Genomic DNA, 16,116 nt, shown 5'->3' with positions numbered 1-16,116 from the left:
TCGTGAATGAACGAATGATAAAAACTTAGTATTTTAATGCTAAATATGATGGATAGTTACACTGAGTAAACATTTAGTCACAAGCCTGTGCACTGAAGCACATTAGAGCTAAAATGGTATTATCACTGCCTCAAAACATCACCAAAGATCATATTTGTCATATATAAGAAAAAACATTATGAGAAAGTATTGTGAATGGAAAGATAAAGGAGGAAACATTATGAAAAATGAATCTAAATAAATCTCAGTAAAATTTTAAATGGCTCAGAGAGGTCTAGAAATATAGACAGACTTTGCACAGTTTAACCATGTGTGATTTAATTAGTGTATACATATGCATACAAAATACCAGATAAATTTTCCACAAAATAAATGCTATAAATTTTGAGTAATGTTTTTGCTGTTATGCTCACTTTATTAAATCTAAAAAATAGGCTTAGCTAAGAGGAAGCTGACTTTATCTCTTCTCCATAAAAAGCAATCTCTAAATAAGAAAGTCAGTCCTAGTCAAGTTTTCACATTTTCTGTGGAAAGTAGTCTTTGCCAGTTCACTATTTTTAAAAAAGTGGGGGGGGATAGTAAAATGAAATGTACAGTTCAATGAATAATTTAATGTGGTAAAACTCTAAATGACTTTTCATAGAATATCATTTAACCACAAGTCTCTGAAATCTGACGAAGGCACATCAGTTAAGAAAATATAGGTACATTTTAAAAACAACCTGTTTCAATATTCCCTTAAGATGCCTATGTAGGAAGCCAAAATTCAAAAGAATTAATGAGTAAAGAAACCTCAGGCAAATCAAAATTGAGAGCCATTCTACAAAATACCTGGACTGTACCCTTCAAGTGCCTTAGGGTGAAGAACACAAAGTAAGGTTGAGGAACTGTTCCATCTTGAGACTGAGAAGACAGGTAAACAAATGAAGTCATAATCTTAAATTGATACTGAACCAGAAAAAAAATAGTTATAATGGAAATTACTAGGACAACTGAAAAAAATCTGAATGTGGGCCATGAGCTAAATAATAGCATTGTATCATTGTTTAACATCCTGATTTTTATTCTTAATTGCACCAAGATTTTGTATTTAAAAAGTTCTCATTCTTAAGGAATACATACTAACTAGAGATAAGTAGGAAAAATGAATGGAAAGATAGATAGGTAGGCCAGTAGGCAGGTAGATGGATAGATAGGGCAAGTGAAAGATTTCTAAAACTCTCAAGTGAAAAAGAAATTTCATTCATGGCAGTGATTAGAATAATAATACGCAATTAATAAAGTATAACCAGCTGTGTCAAAGATATGTTATAAAAAATAAATCAATATAAAAATCTGCTGTTTAAGCTCTAACAATATATTATTACCTCAACAAATGAGATGAAAACTGAAATTTAAATGTAAAGATTTCTTGAACTTGAAGGCTTTATAAATTGGTTTCATTATTTATCAACATATGACATTTTAGAAATATATTATGACATCATTTCAATCTGAATTTAAAAAAAACCTACAGAATTTAAACCATAAGAGAGTTCACAGAAATCAAATTCCAGAGGTTGATTGATGAAATGTCTTTATCAATGTCTGCACTGTTCTTAAAAAACTTAAATTTTAAAGTGAAGCACTAGTGATAATAAATTAATAGTAATACAAGTAGCTTCAGGTGTTATTATATCATCCGCATTTGAAAGAGAAGGGAAAGAAGTTTATGGAGATTAAGTATCTTGCCCAAATTGCAGATAGGTGTTATGTAACAGATGTACAAAGATTACAATGGCTTTCCTCCCTCTGGTCCTTGGACAAAGCTTTATAGCAAAGTGGGTGATTCTTTCATTATGTAACATCTTCCACCTTTGCATAAGGTTTGAATGCTTGTATGCTATTATCAATGTTATTTTCCATGCTATAGTTTATACATAATAATTAGCATTTTAAGATTATTAGAATGACATTGGTAGAAAGAATTGAAAGCAAAAATATTTCTTGCTTTCTCCTTACTTGTAGAAAGAGTAAAATTCAAGATGAAAGAAAGAAAGAAGGAAAGAAAGAAAGAAACAAACAAACAAACTAATTATGTGGATATTTCATTATTAGTCTTGAGCATCCTGTAGGTTCCAAACCAATTGGCAATGCTTAGGCCCCAAACAGTACCACTCTGACTTATTGTTTCTTTCCTTTGCCAACCTTATTCTCCTCAGAGAGCATTAAATTGTGAGTGTTCAGGGCATACCAATGTTACGCTGCATCTTAAGGGATAACATACAGCACATAGCTATATCAAACCGGAAAAAAAAAAAAGATGATTTTCTTTTGAAAAAATTTTGGTCAAGGTTCTGCTGGGGAAATCTACTGACCCACTTTGAAATTAAAATGCTGTTTCAGTGTACACGCACGCACACGCGCACACGCGAGCGCGCGCGCGCGCGCACACACACACACACACACACACACACACCCACACCCACAAGGAATTTTCCACTGAGGCTGCACTTAGTAGCATATCAAAGCTCTATCAGTGACACTTGAATCACCATCCCTAAGGCAAATTCTTGCATGCTGAGTTCAGGCTGCTCACTAATTACCCTGAATTTATTTTAACCTTAAATCTTAAAAAAAAAAAAAAAAAAAAAAAAAAGGAATGCAGGAAATCCAATTCTGCAATTAAACTAGAACATCATAATCATTTCTAGAAGTCATCTCAGCTTCCTTTATTTTGCAGTACTTCTGAGTTAACATTACATGTGCAATCACCACAACAGTAAATCTTCGTTTTCAAAGCAGTGTCAACTTAACATTACAAATAAATAAAAGGCAAGTCATTACTTTCATTACTGCTAATTGAGACATCTAGCCCAATCTATGATCGGTATTGAGCATATCATATAATGTTATTACAGAATAAAGAAATGTGATGGCATATCTATGTTTTTACTTACCAGTTGTTTCCACAATGCCTTCTAGGATGACGACAATCTCGAACTGTTCACTTTGCATGCTTCGCTGGGATAGGTCATAAAAGGGGCTTTTGGCATCGATCACGTGGCAAATCGTGAGGGGGGAAACAAGAAAAAGTTGATCTGCCCCTGTACTAAAACCTACATCCAGTTCAAGTTGATCAAGGGGAAGGAACTCACCCTCAGGTGTCTGCCGAGACTAGACAAGCACACAGAAAAAGAGAAGAAATCACCACTTGCACTGAAATTTTCAAGGCAGCCCAACAGTAATTTACATCATTGCCAACATTCTGCGCTATCAATCATCTGCAACAAAATCCAAACAAATCATTATGCAGCTATATTCCAGCAAATGGGCTGAAATACCACATAGCTCATGTGGAACATACATGCATTATTTATAATACACGACTTACTATAATTACCATTCCCTAACTCATGAGCTTTGGAGAAATGCCTGGCCCAACAATGGTTGTTAACACAAATTGTGGAACCGAGTGTACATGTGCTACTGCTTGACATAAATCACTAAATGATAACTCATTACATGCCAGATGTTTTTTCCTTAAAAAGCTAATAAGTAGGCAATTCTTATAGTTTGTTAATGCTAAAAAAAAGAGTTGATTATAATTTAAAATGATTTATTGCATTATTATAAAGCAAACATAATAATTTATTTTCCCAAGACCTTTGAGAAGTAACAATAAGATATAAACTAGAATAGAAGAGTCAAGAGGTTATCATATTAAATATTAAATAACATTATGTACACAACAGCTCAGATAATAAAAATAAAAGCAGATGCTGTTAGGTAGTGGTTTCCAAACTACTAATAAACTGCAATGAAGTTGTTTATTCCTCTATGTATTTGATGAATTGTAAAAACAGTGAAAATCTGTACTAAACTGAATATCTTTAAAGCAAAAGTGCAGTTTTAAAAAAATCTCTATTAGCAAATTTGTAGTTTACTGAAACTTCCATAAAGCAGTGGCATTCGGTATCAATATAAATCACTATAAAGCTTAATTCAACAAACTGCTTTCATGCTTAAAAGAAAATTAAATATGATTATTAACAATTAGCAAACCATGAAAGTGAACTTATCTTTCTTTTCTATTCATTTTCCATATCTGTTGCTTATACTCATGTATAAGCAAATATTTGAGTTTATTTGATGATGATGGTAAAATAAAATCTGGGTTAAGAAGCTGCATATAGAAAAACTGGAGTGGAGAGAGGATTGCTGCTGGTTGAATGGGGCTTGGAGGAATCCAATATATTTTAAGAGACTCTTTGCAAAGCTAACTTGAAAAGAAGTTATCTGTAACACTGTCTATCCAATAAATAAGTAGACCGAAGGCAAAATCTTGACCCTCTGGGTTCCAAAAAAAGATATTGGCTTTGTAATGAGTCTGAAAACACTGAAAACTGTAGTTTAGTAAGTGTCCTCCATAGCAAAACAGAACCAAGAGTTTGAAGCTGGTCATGGATTGCTATGGCAGCAGTTGCAGAGCCTCAAAAGCAGAAAGGCTACTTTGTAATTACTGATACTCAGAAGTTTTACTTCTGCAGAAAGAAAAGTCCAATGAAAATATCGAGAGTATTTTTCTTTTCTGCCTTGTAGGTAGTTGATTAAAAAAGAAGAAGAAAATGATTACTGACAGACAAAAATATGGCAAAACCTGATGGTGCAAGAATAAAAACAGCAGCTCTAACAACCAATGCTGGAGAAAACTGGGCATTCCTAAGCCAGTAGAAGTCACCTATCTTTTTATACATATTCTCAAATTGGTAAAATATGGATGAGACCAGCATCTTTCCAACTACACAGTTGTATAGCAAAGTATTGATTAATATGGCAAAATAAAAGCCAAACAAAAAACAAAAATAAATAAAAACAAAAGTCTGTGTCATTGTTCTTTCGTCTACTAAGAACAGGTGCTATATAAACACAAGGTGGTATTCTGATGTTTATAATTAGTGAACAGAATTTGGGTCATTATACTAACTATTCTAAACTCTGCTTTTTCTTCATGAAATAAAATATTCACAAACATAATTTTTTAAACTCAGTATCCCATTTACTTTAAAATAATTTCCCCCAAAAAATGTTTTTTCTAATTTTTATTTATACAAAAACTAAAATTCATCTTCCTTATTTATATATGTTATTTATAGTTGTACCTCATTCTTAGACAAAGCTATTAGCTTCTATTATTCTCTGCTCATTCAACAACCCATGAAAAGAAGTGGCCTAGAAACAGACAGGCTATCAGGAGAATGCCAACCTAGAATAAGAAATACTTTATTTTTAGCAAAGCAGTTGATTCATATGTAGGTAATTTAGACTTAAATATGCATGAATCTGTTGCATTCAGAGTGCAGGTTATCTTCTGATTTTAAAAACGTGTTCCATATTCTCAAAATTATGCCTATGCACCCACCCCACGTGCTTTATATCCTACCCAAATCTTGGCAGAAACAAAGTTGACAATTGCACCTATTCTGTGATACTATGGGGAAAGTAATACTTCATTTCTTTGAAAGATATTCTCCACACTTACATATTTTTCAGGTAAGTGAAATTCACTACATATTCACTGAAAATTACTATCCAGTGGATAAATCTTTCTGTAAATGACTCTGAGATACTGCATATAACCACAATTTTATCCTTCCAGTCTTCTTCCTTTTTGTTAGGACAACACATATTTCCACTATCAATATGCTTACCTCGTGATTTTTGTTTGCTGTGATAGATTGGGAAGTCCATTAAAAACTGTGAATTAAGCAGCTTTTCTATTCATAGGAGTGAAGGGTGTATGGCAGGTGCTTAGAGCAGTGGAATTGTTTGAAGTCTGAGCTCCTGACCAGAGCAAGCTTATCTTATCACTGCTCAGGCAAACATGATGTTCCAGAAACCATCATATGCCTACCAAATACATTTTCAGAAGCATACACATTCTCCTCTAGACTTAAAAGGAATTCTAATCTAATTCTGGTGCAATTCCATAGATTTCCCTGGAGCAAGGGGGTAAAAGGCCTATGTTAGTTTTAAGTATCTCAACTTATGTTAAGTGGAATTAGAGGAGTGTTAAGGAACTATAATACACATATGAAAGACACAAAGGAAAAAAAGGAGGTATGCATGTGCCTTTAAAAAATTAAGGTATGATCTGTACCTTAAGTATGTAATAAATGAGTAGCACTGATATTTCATCCATTTCTAATTCTCTTATGGCATATTTCACCCAGAAATTTTGATAATAGGCAGAAAAAAAATTTAGATTTAAAAAAACAATTTTACCTTTGTTCATTATGTCATCTTAAGAATTATGACAAAAGAAGAAATCTTTCGTTATTAGAGCAGTTTGCCCTTGGTCTACATTATCTACTTTAGCTCTATAAAGCTCCTAATTCCAAACAGAAGACAAAACTATGATCATTTCCTAGATAAAAATATGTAAATAGACATGATCGAGATCAACAATAATTCAAAACAATTGCTAAAGGTTAATACTGATGCAGTAGATTATTAAAGTTTCTAAGGCTGATTTTGCTTGATGAATCATTTAGAATCTTGATACTATTGAATAAACAAGTGGGGAAAAGATGAAAGAAAACATTTCATGGAAAATTGGTAATTCTTATAAATTTAAAACATAATTTGAAAACCCTAGGACTTGAGAATAGCTTCCATTCAACTTTTATTTTCAATTGTATGGAATATTTTTGAGAAAGAAATAAAGATCTTTATGCCATCTTAACACCTTTATAGTTGGTTGCATTCTAGTGAATTCTGGGAATTAGAAAAATCAAGGAAATATGAGGCATAAAGTTTGTTTAAATGTATTGTCCCCCCAAAAATTATAAGTAGAACATCATGGACTTTTCAAATGATTTTGTCCAATTTAGGTTTTGGCAATAATTTCTGTTATCCTTCTTAATAAAAATATTGCTATTAAAATGTAGTGTTTCTATTATACACACTTCAATTATATGCCACATGAATCTGTGCCTAGAACTTAAGGTTTGTTGTCTCATTCTACAGTCACAGGTTTGTTGTCTCATTCTACAGTCACAGGTACTAATTTCAAAGAAGCAGCTAATGCCAAATGACTTTGAATTCCCTTAGAGTCCAAAAAGGTCTGCAAGATAATCAATCACAAATTCTGTCTACAGGTGGAAAAAGAATCAAAAGTCACAGATGCCTAGAAGGGATTATCATGGTCATGCACTTTACAGACAAATAGCTTTCTTATTACAGATAAAAGACTGCTGAGTACATATCCAAAGACACACACACACACACATATACACACTAAGAACTGCCCTTGTCAGAAGCAGATCAACATTTAGCCATCCTCCTTCTGGGAGATTTGTGATCAGCTTCACACATTCATTCAGCACAGACACGCTTCACCAATACAATCAATCTCTTTGCTGCCTCTCTCCTATCTCTCTAACCATAACTGTGTTCTAATTATAACCACTGAACTTCTTTCTAGCTCAGATGGAAGATAGGGGAATTTTGAAAAAAAAAAAATTAAAGGAACCCTTTAGTCACTAACATTGGGCTCAAGAGATGTACCTCTCTCGCATTCTAAGGCTTGATCTACGCCCCACCACTTTTCACAAGTCTCCACTGGAAAAGGCAATGAGGGCCAGTGGTCCAGAAAGGAGAAAGAAAAGTAGATTTGAAGATAGAAGGGCAGCTCTTCTTGCCTATCACCTCCTCACCATTTTATCTTTAATTTTACTTCCCTCTTTAACTGTGTCTCCATATATGTTGAATATATTCTGAAGTCAGAAAGAAATGAGCCAAAAGCAGGTACCAAGATAAAGAACTATGCCTTCTGACTCAAAACAGTTATGATAATAGTTTTGGGCCTCAGACCAAATTTAAGTGAGAAAGAGAAGAAAGTGAACCTAGAATTTCATCTAGATAGTCTACATTTAAATTGTAGGTTTCTTTTGACTCCTTAAGTTTGAAACTCCATCAATACTCAGGTGAAAACAATATGACCAACATCAAGCCTAAAATAGAGATTTTTATTGCTAAGCCAAATATCCTCTAAGATATATTCATTCATTTGCCTGAAAAGAAAGTAACTTATAGAATGGAATGTAATTTATCTTGTGATGAATTTTGTGAGACTTTTATACCATTCAAATGAAAGAACAGCTCTGTAATTCCTTGAGGACTTTTTACGGAATTTATAATAACCATGGCCAGGATTTGTAACCCTATTTGCACATTCTCCTCCTACTCACCAAACACCCTCAAATCCACCAAGTGCTTTTTCCTGCTTCTCTTCATCATTTGTTCTTACCTACTGCTGTTTATTTGTGGGTCTTTATGTCCTCATTTCTGTTCACACTGTATTCCCCTGAGTACAAGCCACCCTGTACTTTTCAGGAACCATATTAAAAATAAACAAATCAAAACAAATAAAACAACATATTACTCCTTTTTAAAAAAAGAATAATAATTATAACCTTTAAAAAGAACCCAAGTTCTATACCTATTACAGAATTATTGTACTTGTGCCAGAGAAAGCAAAGCTAGACTAAATAAGAACTTAGTTTTTTAAAAGACACAACAAACCCACCTCAAAAAATTCACTGGCCATTATAAGATCTAGTGTCAAGAGTTCTGGGGTAATCAGTCTTAGACTCCTTGAATATTTTTGCCAACTACTTGTATAACTTTCAGAAGAAGAGTTTTTAGTAGATATTCATTTGCGAATTTATTTTTTAAAAGGAGGTAGCCAACTATCTTAAGATTAAAATAAACTGCAAATTGGTCAAAACCAATTGCAGAAAAGAGTTAGTCATACAAATAGGGTCATATAGAGTCAAAACCATAATTGCATTTAAGTGCAAGATACAGAATGAAGACAATCTAATAAATATATGAAAAAAATCAGGAATCACAGTGGTTAAAAGATTCACATAATGTTAAGACATATGAAGAGGAAAAAGAGCTTATTAGTTTTACAGAGGACAATTTTGTTTTTTATTGCATCTGCACTGACCGCATTCATATGTGGAAGCCAGAAAGCATCCAATTTTGAGTATCCATATAAATGTAGAGCAGAAAGATGACTATAAAAATAATGTATGTGATACATTAGAAGATAACTCTTCAGCATTTCCTTTCATTAAGTGAAAGTTAAGGGTTGCATAGCTGACCTCCTAGAAAAGAAAGGTGATGACTATTTGCAATGAATAAAAATATGAAGATATAAAATGATATTTCCATGAGAAAAACTTATCCTTATCTTTTAATTTCAAAATATGGGTCTAACAATAGTTGATTTTATCTTTACTTTATGTAACTAAGGTTTGACTGGGTGTCTATATAAGATGTAAGCCTAGGGCAGTTAACCATTAGCATTAGATTTACAGAAAGGAGTGAGATTTCCAAAACCTTTAAACCCAACACTAAATTACAGGGTCCAATGTTTCAACCATTAATTTCAACTTCCTAATGCAAGATTTTTATTAAAACTTTAAACTGGATATTATATTAACATGACCATTCTATTCATTAGTTCCTAAATTCTAGGTTAGAAAAAGAAACAACTAAAATAAATTGAGGATTCAAATAAAACATCAATATAGGGGTGAAAAGAAGAAAACAGAACATTCATCTTAAAGGAGCTTTGTATAGCTGTATTTAAAATAACATAAAATTTAAAGGATAACTTCTAATTATATTCTTAAATTCTTATTTAAACTGCTTTATTCTTTTCTAAGTATAAAAAGGACTGATCATTCCATTCATGAAGTTGGAAGATCTATATTTGAATAGTGAAATAAATTTCAGTACCTGCAAGCTTAGAAGACAGGAAGAATTGAAATAAAATTTACTTTCCTATATGTTAACAATTAAAAATTAGGCAGAAAAGTTATTTTAAAAACTTCCACCAAAACTTAGAGAATTCAAAAATATGCATGGAAAATTTCATAATAGCAAGGATTAGAAAGCCATATGGGAGTTCCCGTCGTGGCGCAGTGGTTAACAAATCTGACTAGGAACCATGAGGTTGCGGGTTCAGTCCCTGCCCTTGCACAGTGGGTTAACGATCCGGCGTTGCCCTGAGCTGTGGTGTAGGTTGCAGACGCAGCTCGGATCCCGCGTTGCTGTGGCCCTGGCGTAGGCCAGTGGCTACAGCTCCGATTCAACCCCTAGCCTGGGAACCTCCATATGCCGCAGGAGCGGCCCAAGAAATAGCAACAACAACAACAACAAAAAAGACAAAAGACAAAAAAAAAAAAAAGAAAGCCATATGCATGCTAGTACTGTTTCTTCAAGAATAGAAAGTGCTTTACAATCATCAAATAGAATTCTTATCTTAATACCAATAAATAAGCTTTTAATTCAGCAAATGAGAAAACAGTAATAGAAAAATTTAAATGAAATTAAATTAGGTAATAGGAAGAACTTATATAGGCTATAATTACTACTACTAAATATTGTTTTCTTAAATTTCTATATATTTCTCTGTATTAAAGATACATAAATCTTTAGCACATAAAAATATATAAATTTTAAGACTCAAACAGGTTAAGAGAAGAAACCTGAATATGTGTAATAATAATAAGAATGCATAGGAATGATATCAAAATATTATGGCTTTAAGATTTTGGTATAGCTTCTCTTTAAAAACATAGTTGGCTGTTTTAGGTCACTTCATCTCAGTCCCTAAGAGAAAAGGAGAGTAACTTATTAAAGACAGATCTTCCCTCTAATTTTGCTGAATGTTATTAGTTTCCTAATAAAACACAACTCCTTTTTAATGAAATCTAAGGAAATGACAAGAAATATGAGAATTCACTTTAATCACCATGGCTACAGGAAAAATCAACTTCCAGCAAACTACACTAATTGGCTGGATGAAGAGCTGCCATGGATCAACCCTCTTCCTTCACAAAAAAAGCAGGACAAAATTTCATGATAATTTTGTTTAAATATAAATGGATGCCACATACCAGTAACTTTTACTTTTAGCACTGATATCTTCCCAACAAAAGTAAAGAATTAGATAAGAATATTATACCTATTGTTTTAATTAGATGTTTTCATCACCTTGTGTTAATATAGCACCTTGCTCCAGATTTTCCAACACTCAAAATCTTTACTTTTTAAAATCAGGACACTCCTTTTGGTATATATGGTACATGGCCTTATGCATAAAAATCACTATCGGTGTCCTAAACCACTGCAGAAACTAGGTGATTCAGATTCACTACAATATTGTAAAAACAAAAACCAACACCAAAATCTGCCATTTAGATTAATTCTAATTATTTCTGGCTTTGTTAAAATACAACTGGACAAAGTCTAAAAATATCTAAAATATGTTTCCTTAAAAAGATATTTGTTTTAATAGATGCATTTATATGTTTGAAAAACTAAAGAGCAGCAATAACTGACCTTTAAAGCCTAATTTTAGGTTTCTAATAGACCAATCAATCTAATAAACTACTCTTCCGTAAGAATCTCAAAGTGACATATAAGAGTTTCTTCCATGATGAGACTTTTGCCCTATATTAACAAAGTGTGCCTGGTAGGCCTACTTATCCTAAAAGGAGTTACATACCTTGTTCTGTTCATAGAAACAGGCACATACAACAAGCACCCCTGCAACAAACATGGCTACAACATGTTTAGCCTGATCCAAACAACTCAGGTCAAATAGTGGTACTCAGCACAATATATTACTATAAATTAAAAGAAAAAAAATGACATGCAGCTCATTGGAGTTGTTTATAAAGAATATGATCTACTCAAATTACTTATTCACAGTTAATTAACATATACATCAGTATCAGGTTGAAATTTTTCCACTAAGCTACACACAATGTTTATTTACTGTGTATAGCATAGTAAATATGCATATGATGTGGAGTGACAGGACAACTCGGCTGCTTTAATTCTAACTCTATACTGAGCAAGATGGTCAAGTGTGATTAGTGTAAGACCTTACAAACGTAATGAAAATGACACAAGAGCCAAACTTTTTAAAGCACACTGGATCACTTTTAAATACCATCTAAACTAAGGCTGTGTAAAACAATATAGATTTGTAGAGTAGAGAGAGACATTAAAAGCAAAATCTCAACTTAAATAGTTATCAGAGTTTCATTTTATTAATGCCAAGTTCTGAATGGGGCTATGGTTTTCTATGCAATCTCGGATAAACTTTTAAGATTTCAATGAGGTCATCTTTTTCAATTTAGGAACATCTGAAAACCACCTAAGGTGAATCCCTCAAAAAGATGAACTGTAAATAACATATAGAGAGCTAGGCTTGTATTCCTCATTCCCAGACTCTAATTGGTTGAGTGATTAGGTGGTCTTCTCTTCTTGTTTGTAGTAGTGCCCTCTAACGACTGGATGTACCTTGCCTTAATAATCACTCCATAAGCAATTTGTTTTAGCATTTTACATTGCTGATGGTAGGAAGCAATCTTCTTTAATGGATGCTGAAAAGCTTCAAGTGAAATCTGTAAATTGACAAAGGCTTCATAGAAACAGGCAATTAAGAATAAAATTAATAAGACACTCGACAGGAAAAGCACTCATGCTTTCATAGAATACTTCTCTAGGAAAATAAGTAGTAAAAACAAAAATTGAAAACAACCAGGTGTTGCTTCTTCCACTTTATAAACTGCTTCTCTGTTCTGTGTGTTTGTTAAAAAGGTGACCACAGATAGTGTAAATGTTATTGGATCTGAAGCTATTGCTTTCCACCTGCTAATACTATGGGGGGGGGGGGATAAAGAAAATCCATAAGTGAAAACTGAAGCAAGTTCAGCACCTTTTTCTTCAAACAAGAGCTGTTCAGTTTTAATTCTTCAGGTTTACTGGGGCAGTGTACCGACAGCAAATCAAAAGATCTCTAAAGAGCAAAGCGGCAAGGGTAGAAAAGAGAACAGGGCACCTTGGACCTCAGGGGTCTAGGAGCCAAAACCACTCTGTTACTAGTCCAGAAAGTGATAAGTACATTCGATGAATATAATTAGAATAAAACAAAATAAATGAGCAGGAGAGTGAGTGGGAAAAGAACAGAACTGTCTATTGTACTCTTTGCCCAATCTCCACCTCTAAGTCCCCAACTCCCAAGAAAGGAAGTTTACCTGTAGCGATAGGTAAGACTAGGAGCCTGACGGTGGCTCTCAGATGAGTTAATTCCCAAGTTTGAGGGTTGGCAGTGGCCAGGTGGGGAAGGGGCGGGCAGCACTTACTTTGAGCAGCTTACAGCGGATCTGCGCGGAGACCATGTGGCTGTTGCGCAGGTTGCCCACTCGGAACATGAGCGTGAGTTTTCCGTCCCTCATAGAGATCACCGCGTGCTCGCTAAACATAAGGGTCTCCGCGCGCTTCTTGGGCTGGGACATCTTGATGAACATGCAGCCTATGAGGAAGGCGTCCACGATGGAGCCGAGAATGGACTGGAAGAGGAAGAGGATGATGCCCTCAGGGCACTTGTCGGTGATGTAACGGTAGCCATAGCCGATGGTGGCCTCGGTCTCGATGAAGAAGAGGAAGGCGGAAGGGAAGTTATAGACATTGGCCACGCAGGGCGTGTAGTTGCCGACGTGGGCTTTGTTCAGGTCGCCCCGAGTGTAGGCGATCACCCACCACATGGACGCCATGAAGAGCCAGGCCACGGTGTAGGTGAGGATGAAGATGAAGAGGTTCCAGCGCCACTTGAGGTCCACCAGGGTGGTGAAGAGGTCCGAGAGGTATCGGCTCGTTTCGCTGCCCAGGTTGCCGTGCTGGACATTGCACCGGCCGTTCTTGTCCACGAACCGCTGCCGCTTCTTCTTGGGCACAAGCTGCTGCTGCTGCGGGCCCTGGCCCGGGCCCTGGGGCTGCAAGCCCGAGCCGCTGGACGAGGTGGTCACTACCTGGTAATCGTCCCCAAATTTCCTTCGGAGTGCAGACATAATACGGAGGGGCGAGCCAGATTCAAATGCGAAGCAAAGGCGCAGGAGCCGAGCGCTGCAAACCAGCACCAATAAGGAGGTGGGGGCGGGAGAGAAAGGGGGGACAAAAGCGAGCGCGCCTGTGGTGGTGGTGGGGGGGCGCGCCCGGCAGGTAGCTGCAGTTTCTGCCCCCTGCACACGTTTCTCCTCCCCTGGGACGGAGGCTTTCTCTCCACGCTGAGTCTTAAAAAAAAAAAGTGTTCTTCCACACTCAAGGCAGGAAGGCTGCAAGGACCAGGAACCCAAGCGCAAATTTGCCTACAAGCTTTTCCAACCTTCTCTTTGCTTCCCCCACCACCGACATCTCTGGGGCCACCTCTTGCCTTCCCGCAGCCCTCCTGACTATCCTGCAGCACTCTCAAACTGTTTTTAAATTAATGCCTTGACAAACGAGTTCCACCCCACCTGCCAACTCGTCAGGCTGCCGAAGATGCGCTACCTGCTCGGACCAGACCCTCCCCCCCTCCCCGGCGCTCCCCGATCGCCCGCCCCCCCCGGACGGCTCCCGGCTCCCCCCAGCGCTCCCGCCTCCTATCTTTTGGCCAAAATCCCGCCCAAAGGCATGTCTGCCCCGCACGGGTGCAGCAGCCCCTACCCACGCCCTCCGGGCTCAGAGTCCCTGCTCCGGACTCCAGAGACGCGTCCGCCTACGGTCCACCGGCCGCCGAGTTTTTGCGGGCGCCACAGGGCCCTCGGGCTGACCCTCAAGGGCCCCTAAGCCGCCCCCGCGCGCGGCAGAGACGCGGCGGTGCGCTAAAACCGAGCACTCACCGAAGGGGAGAGGGCGGGAGGCGGTTCAGCCGGCGCCAGCGGCTGCCTGGCCTCGCACTCTGGACTCAAGGCTGTTTTTCTCGCCCCCACTTTTCCTGGTACACCACGATGGGCGCCAATGCAGGTCCCCCAAGCTCCGCACCTTCCTGAGGGCACTACGCTGCCCTCACCAGAAGGATCCTGGTGCGCCGGGCACAGACCGACTTGGGATCGGGACTTGAGGGTTCCTTGGAGCCGTGCTCTCCTAGCAGGCGACCACGGTACTGTTTTGGGGGGTTTCAGCCTCGGGCCGTGGGTCAGACTCTCGGGTTAAAAACCAGCGCCGCTCCTGCTTTTTCCTCTGCTTCACGGTGACTTCCTTTTCCTCTTCCCTCCTTGGTCTCCCACTCCTGGTCCGCACCTCTGTGGCCCCGGCTAGAAGAAGCGAAGCGCAAACAGGGGGCGGCGGGAGAGTGGTGTATGTGTCGGTGCGTGTGATCAGCTGCAGAGCCGCGCTAGCCCCGCCTGTCCCTGCCTTCCCCCGCTGTTTCACCAGCCTGAATTGCACCTCCGCGCCTCAGTTGAGCCTGCAGTGTCTGGCAGCTCAGGAAAAAGCGAGACCCTCCAATGAAAAGCGACTCTAAATCTGCCCCCCTAAGCTAACCAACTCTCCTTCCTCGCCCCCCTGCATCAGGCATAAAGTCCCCAGCAAGCAGCAAATGCTGCTCTTTGAAAGAAGTACAGTATGCCTCTATAACTATGGCTCTTATTTAAACCCGGATGCCTGGGTTTGGGGAGCATCATAAACAGAGACCCCAAATGGCTTCAAGATAGGCATGTTCAGAACTCAGAGTTTCAAGTAGCAGAAGGGGCTCAAGATGGGAACAGAGAAGAGGGGAGATACTCATAGGAAAGCTCACAACACTGCTGAAAATGGCTCTATTAGAAAGGCTCAGAATGCCCGGAGTCAATGTGTGGCTGTAATTGAGAAAAGGCGGCTGGATTGTAATGTCCCAGGCCTGGCAGTTAATGGATGGGGCAAAGTGCAGAAATAGCTAATATAGTGCCCATGCGTAAACATCAGCTTATTTACCGCATTTCATGTTTGTTTTAAAATGCCATGGTCTTTTATGGCATGTTCCATTCAGTCCAGATACACAAAATTGATTTTGTTGGAAAATCATCAAATGGTAGGGTTGTAAAAGCAAGGGGGTGCTGTAAGACTCCTCTGCAAAGGAAAATAAGGTCATAATCATTCTACTAGTTCTCTGCCAGTAAGTGCTCCCTTCTAAGTCTTTACCCCTAAACCTTAGCGTTTGGGAAGCCCTGCACCTCGTCAGCCCTAGGTAGAAAACTCTTTCTCTGCCATTTGATTCAAACATTTATCCTGGGTTACAGACTTTGCCTG

At 37.6% G+C, this 16,116-nt stretch overlaps 1 protein-coding gene across 1 annotated transcript in view; it reads right to left on the bottom strand.

Moving 5' to 3' along the window:
* The window catches only part of KCNJ3 (potassium voltage-gated channel subfamily J member 3), a 152,003-nt gene extending 137,729 nt beyond the window's left edge, over positions 1-14,274 (bottom strand). The window contains 2 exon segments of the mRNA XM_003483648.4: positions 2,940-3,156; positions 13,215-14,274. Coding sequence (XP_003483696.2) covers positions 2,940-3,156; positions 13,215-13,919 — 922 coding nt within the window. The 5' untranslated portion in view covers positions 13,920-14,274.

This window comes from Sus scrofa, chromosome 15 (genome assembly GCF_000003025.6).
Source record: "Sus scrofa isolate TJ Tabasco breed Duroc chromosome 15, Sscrofa11.1, whole genome shotgun sequence".
NCBI classification, from domain to species: domain Eukaryota; kingdom Metazoa; phylum Chordata; class Mammalia; order Artiodactyla; family Suidae; genus Sus; species Sus scrofa.
The sequence above is the reverse complement of the archived record's forward strand: the minus strand, read 5'-3'. Positions and strand labels throughout refer to the sequence as shown.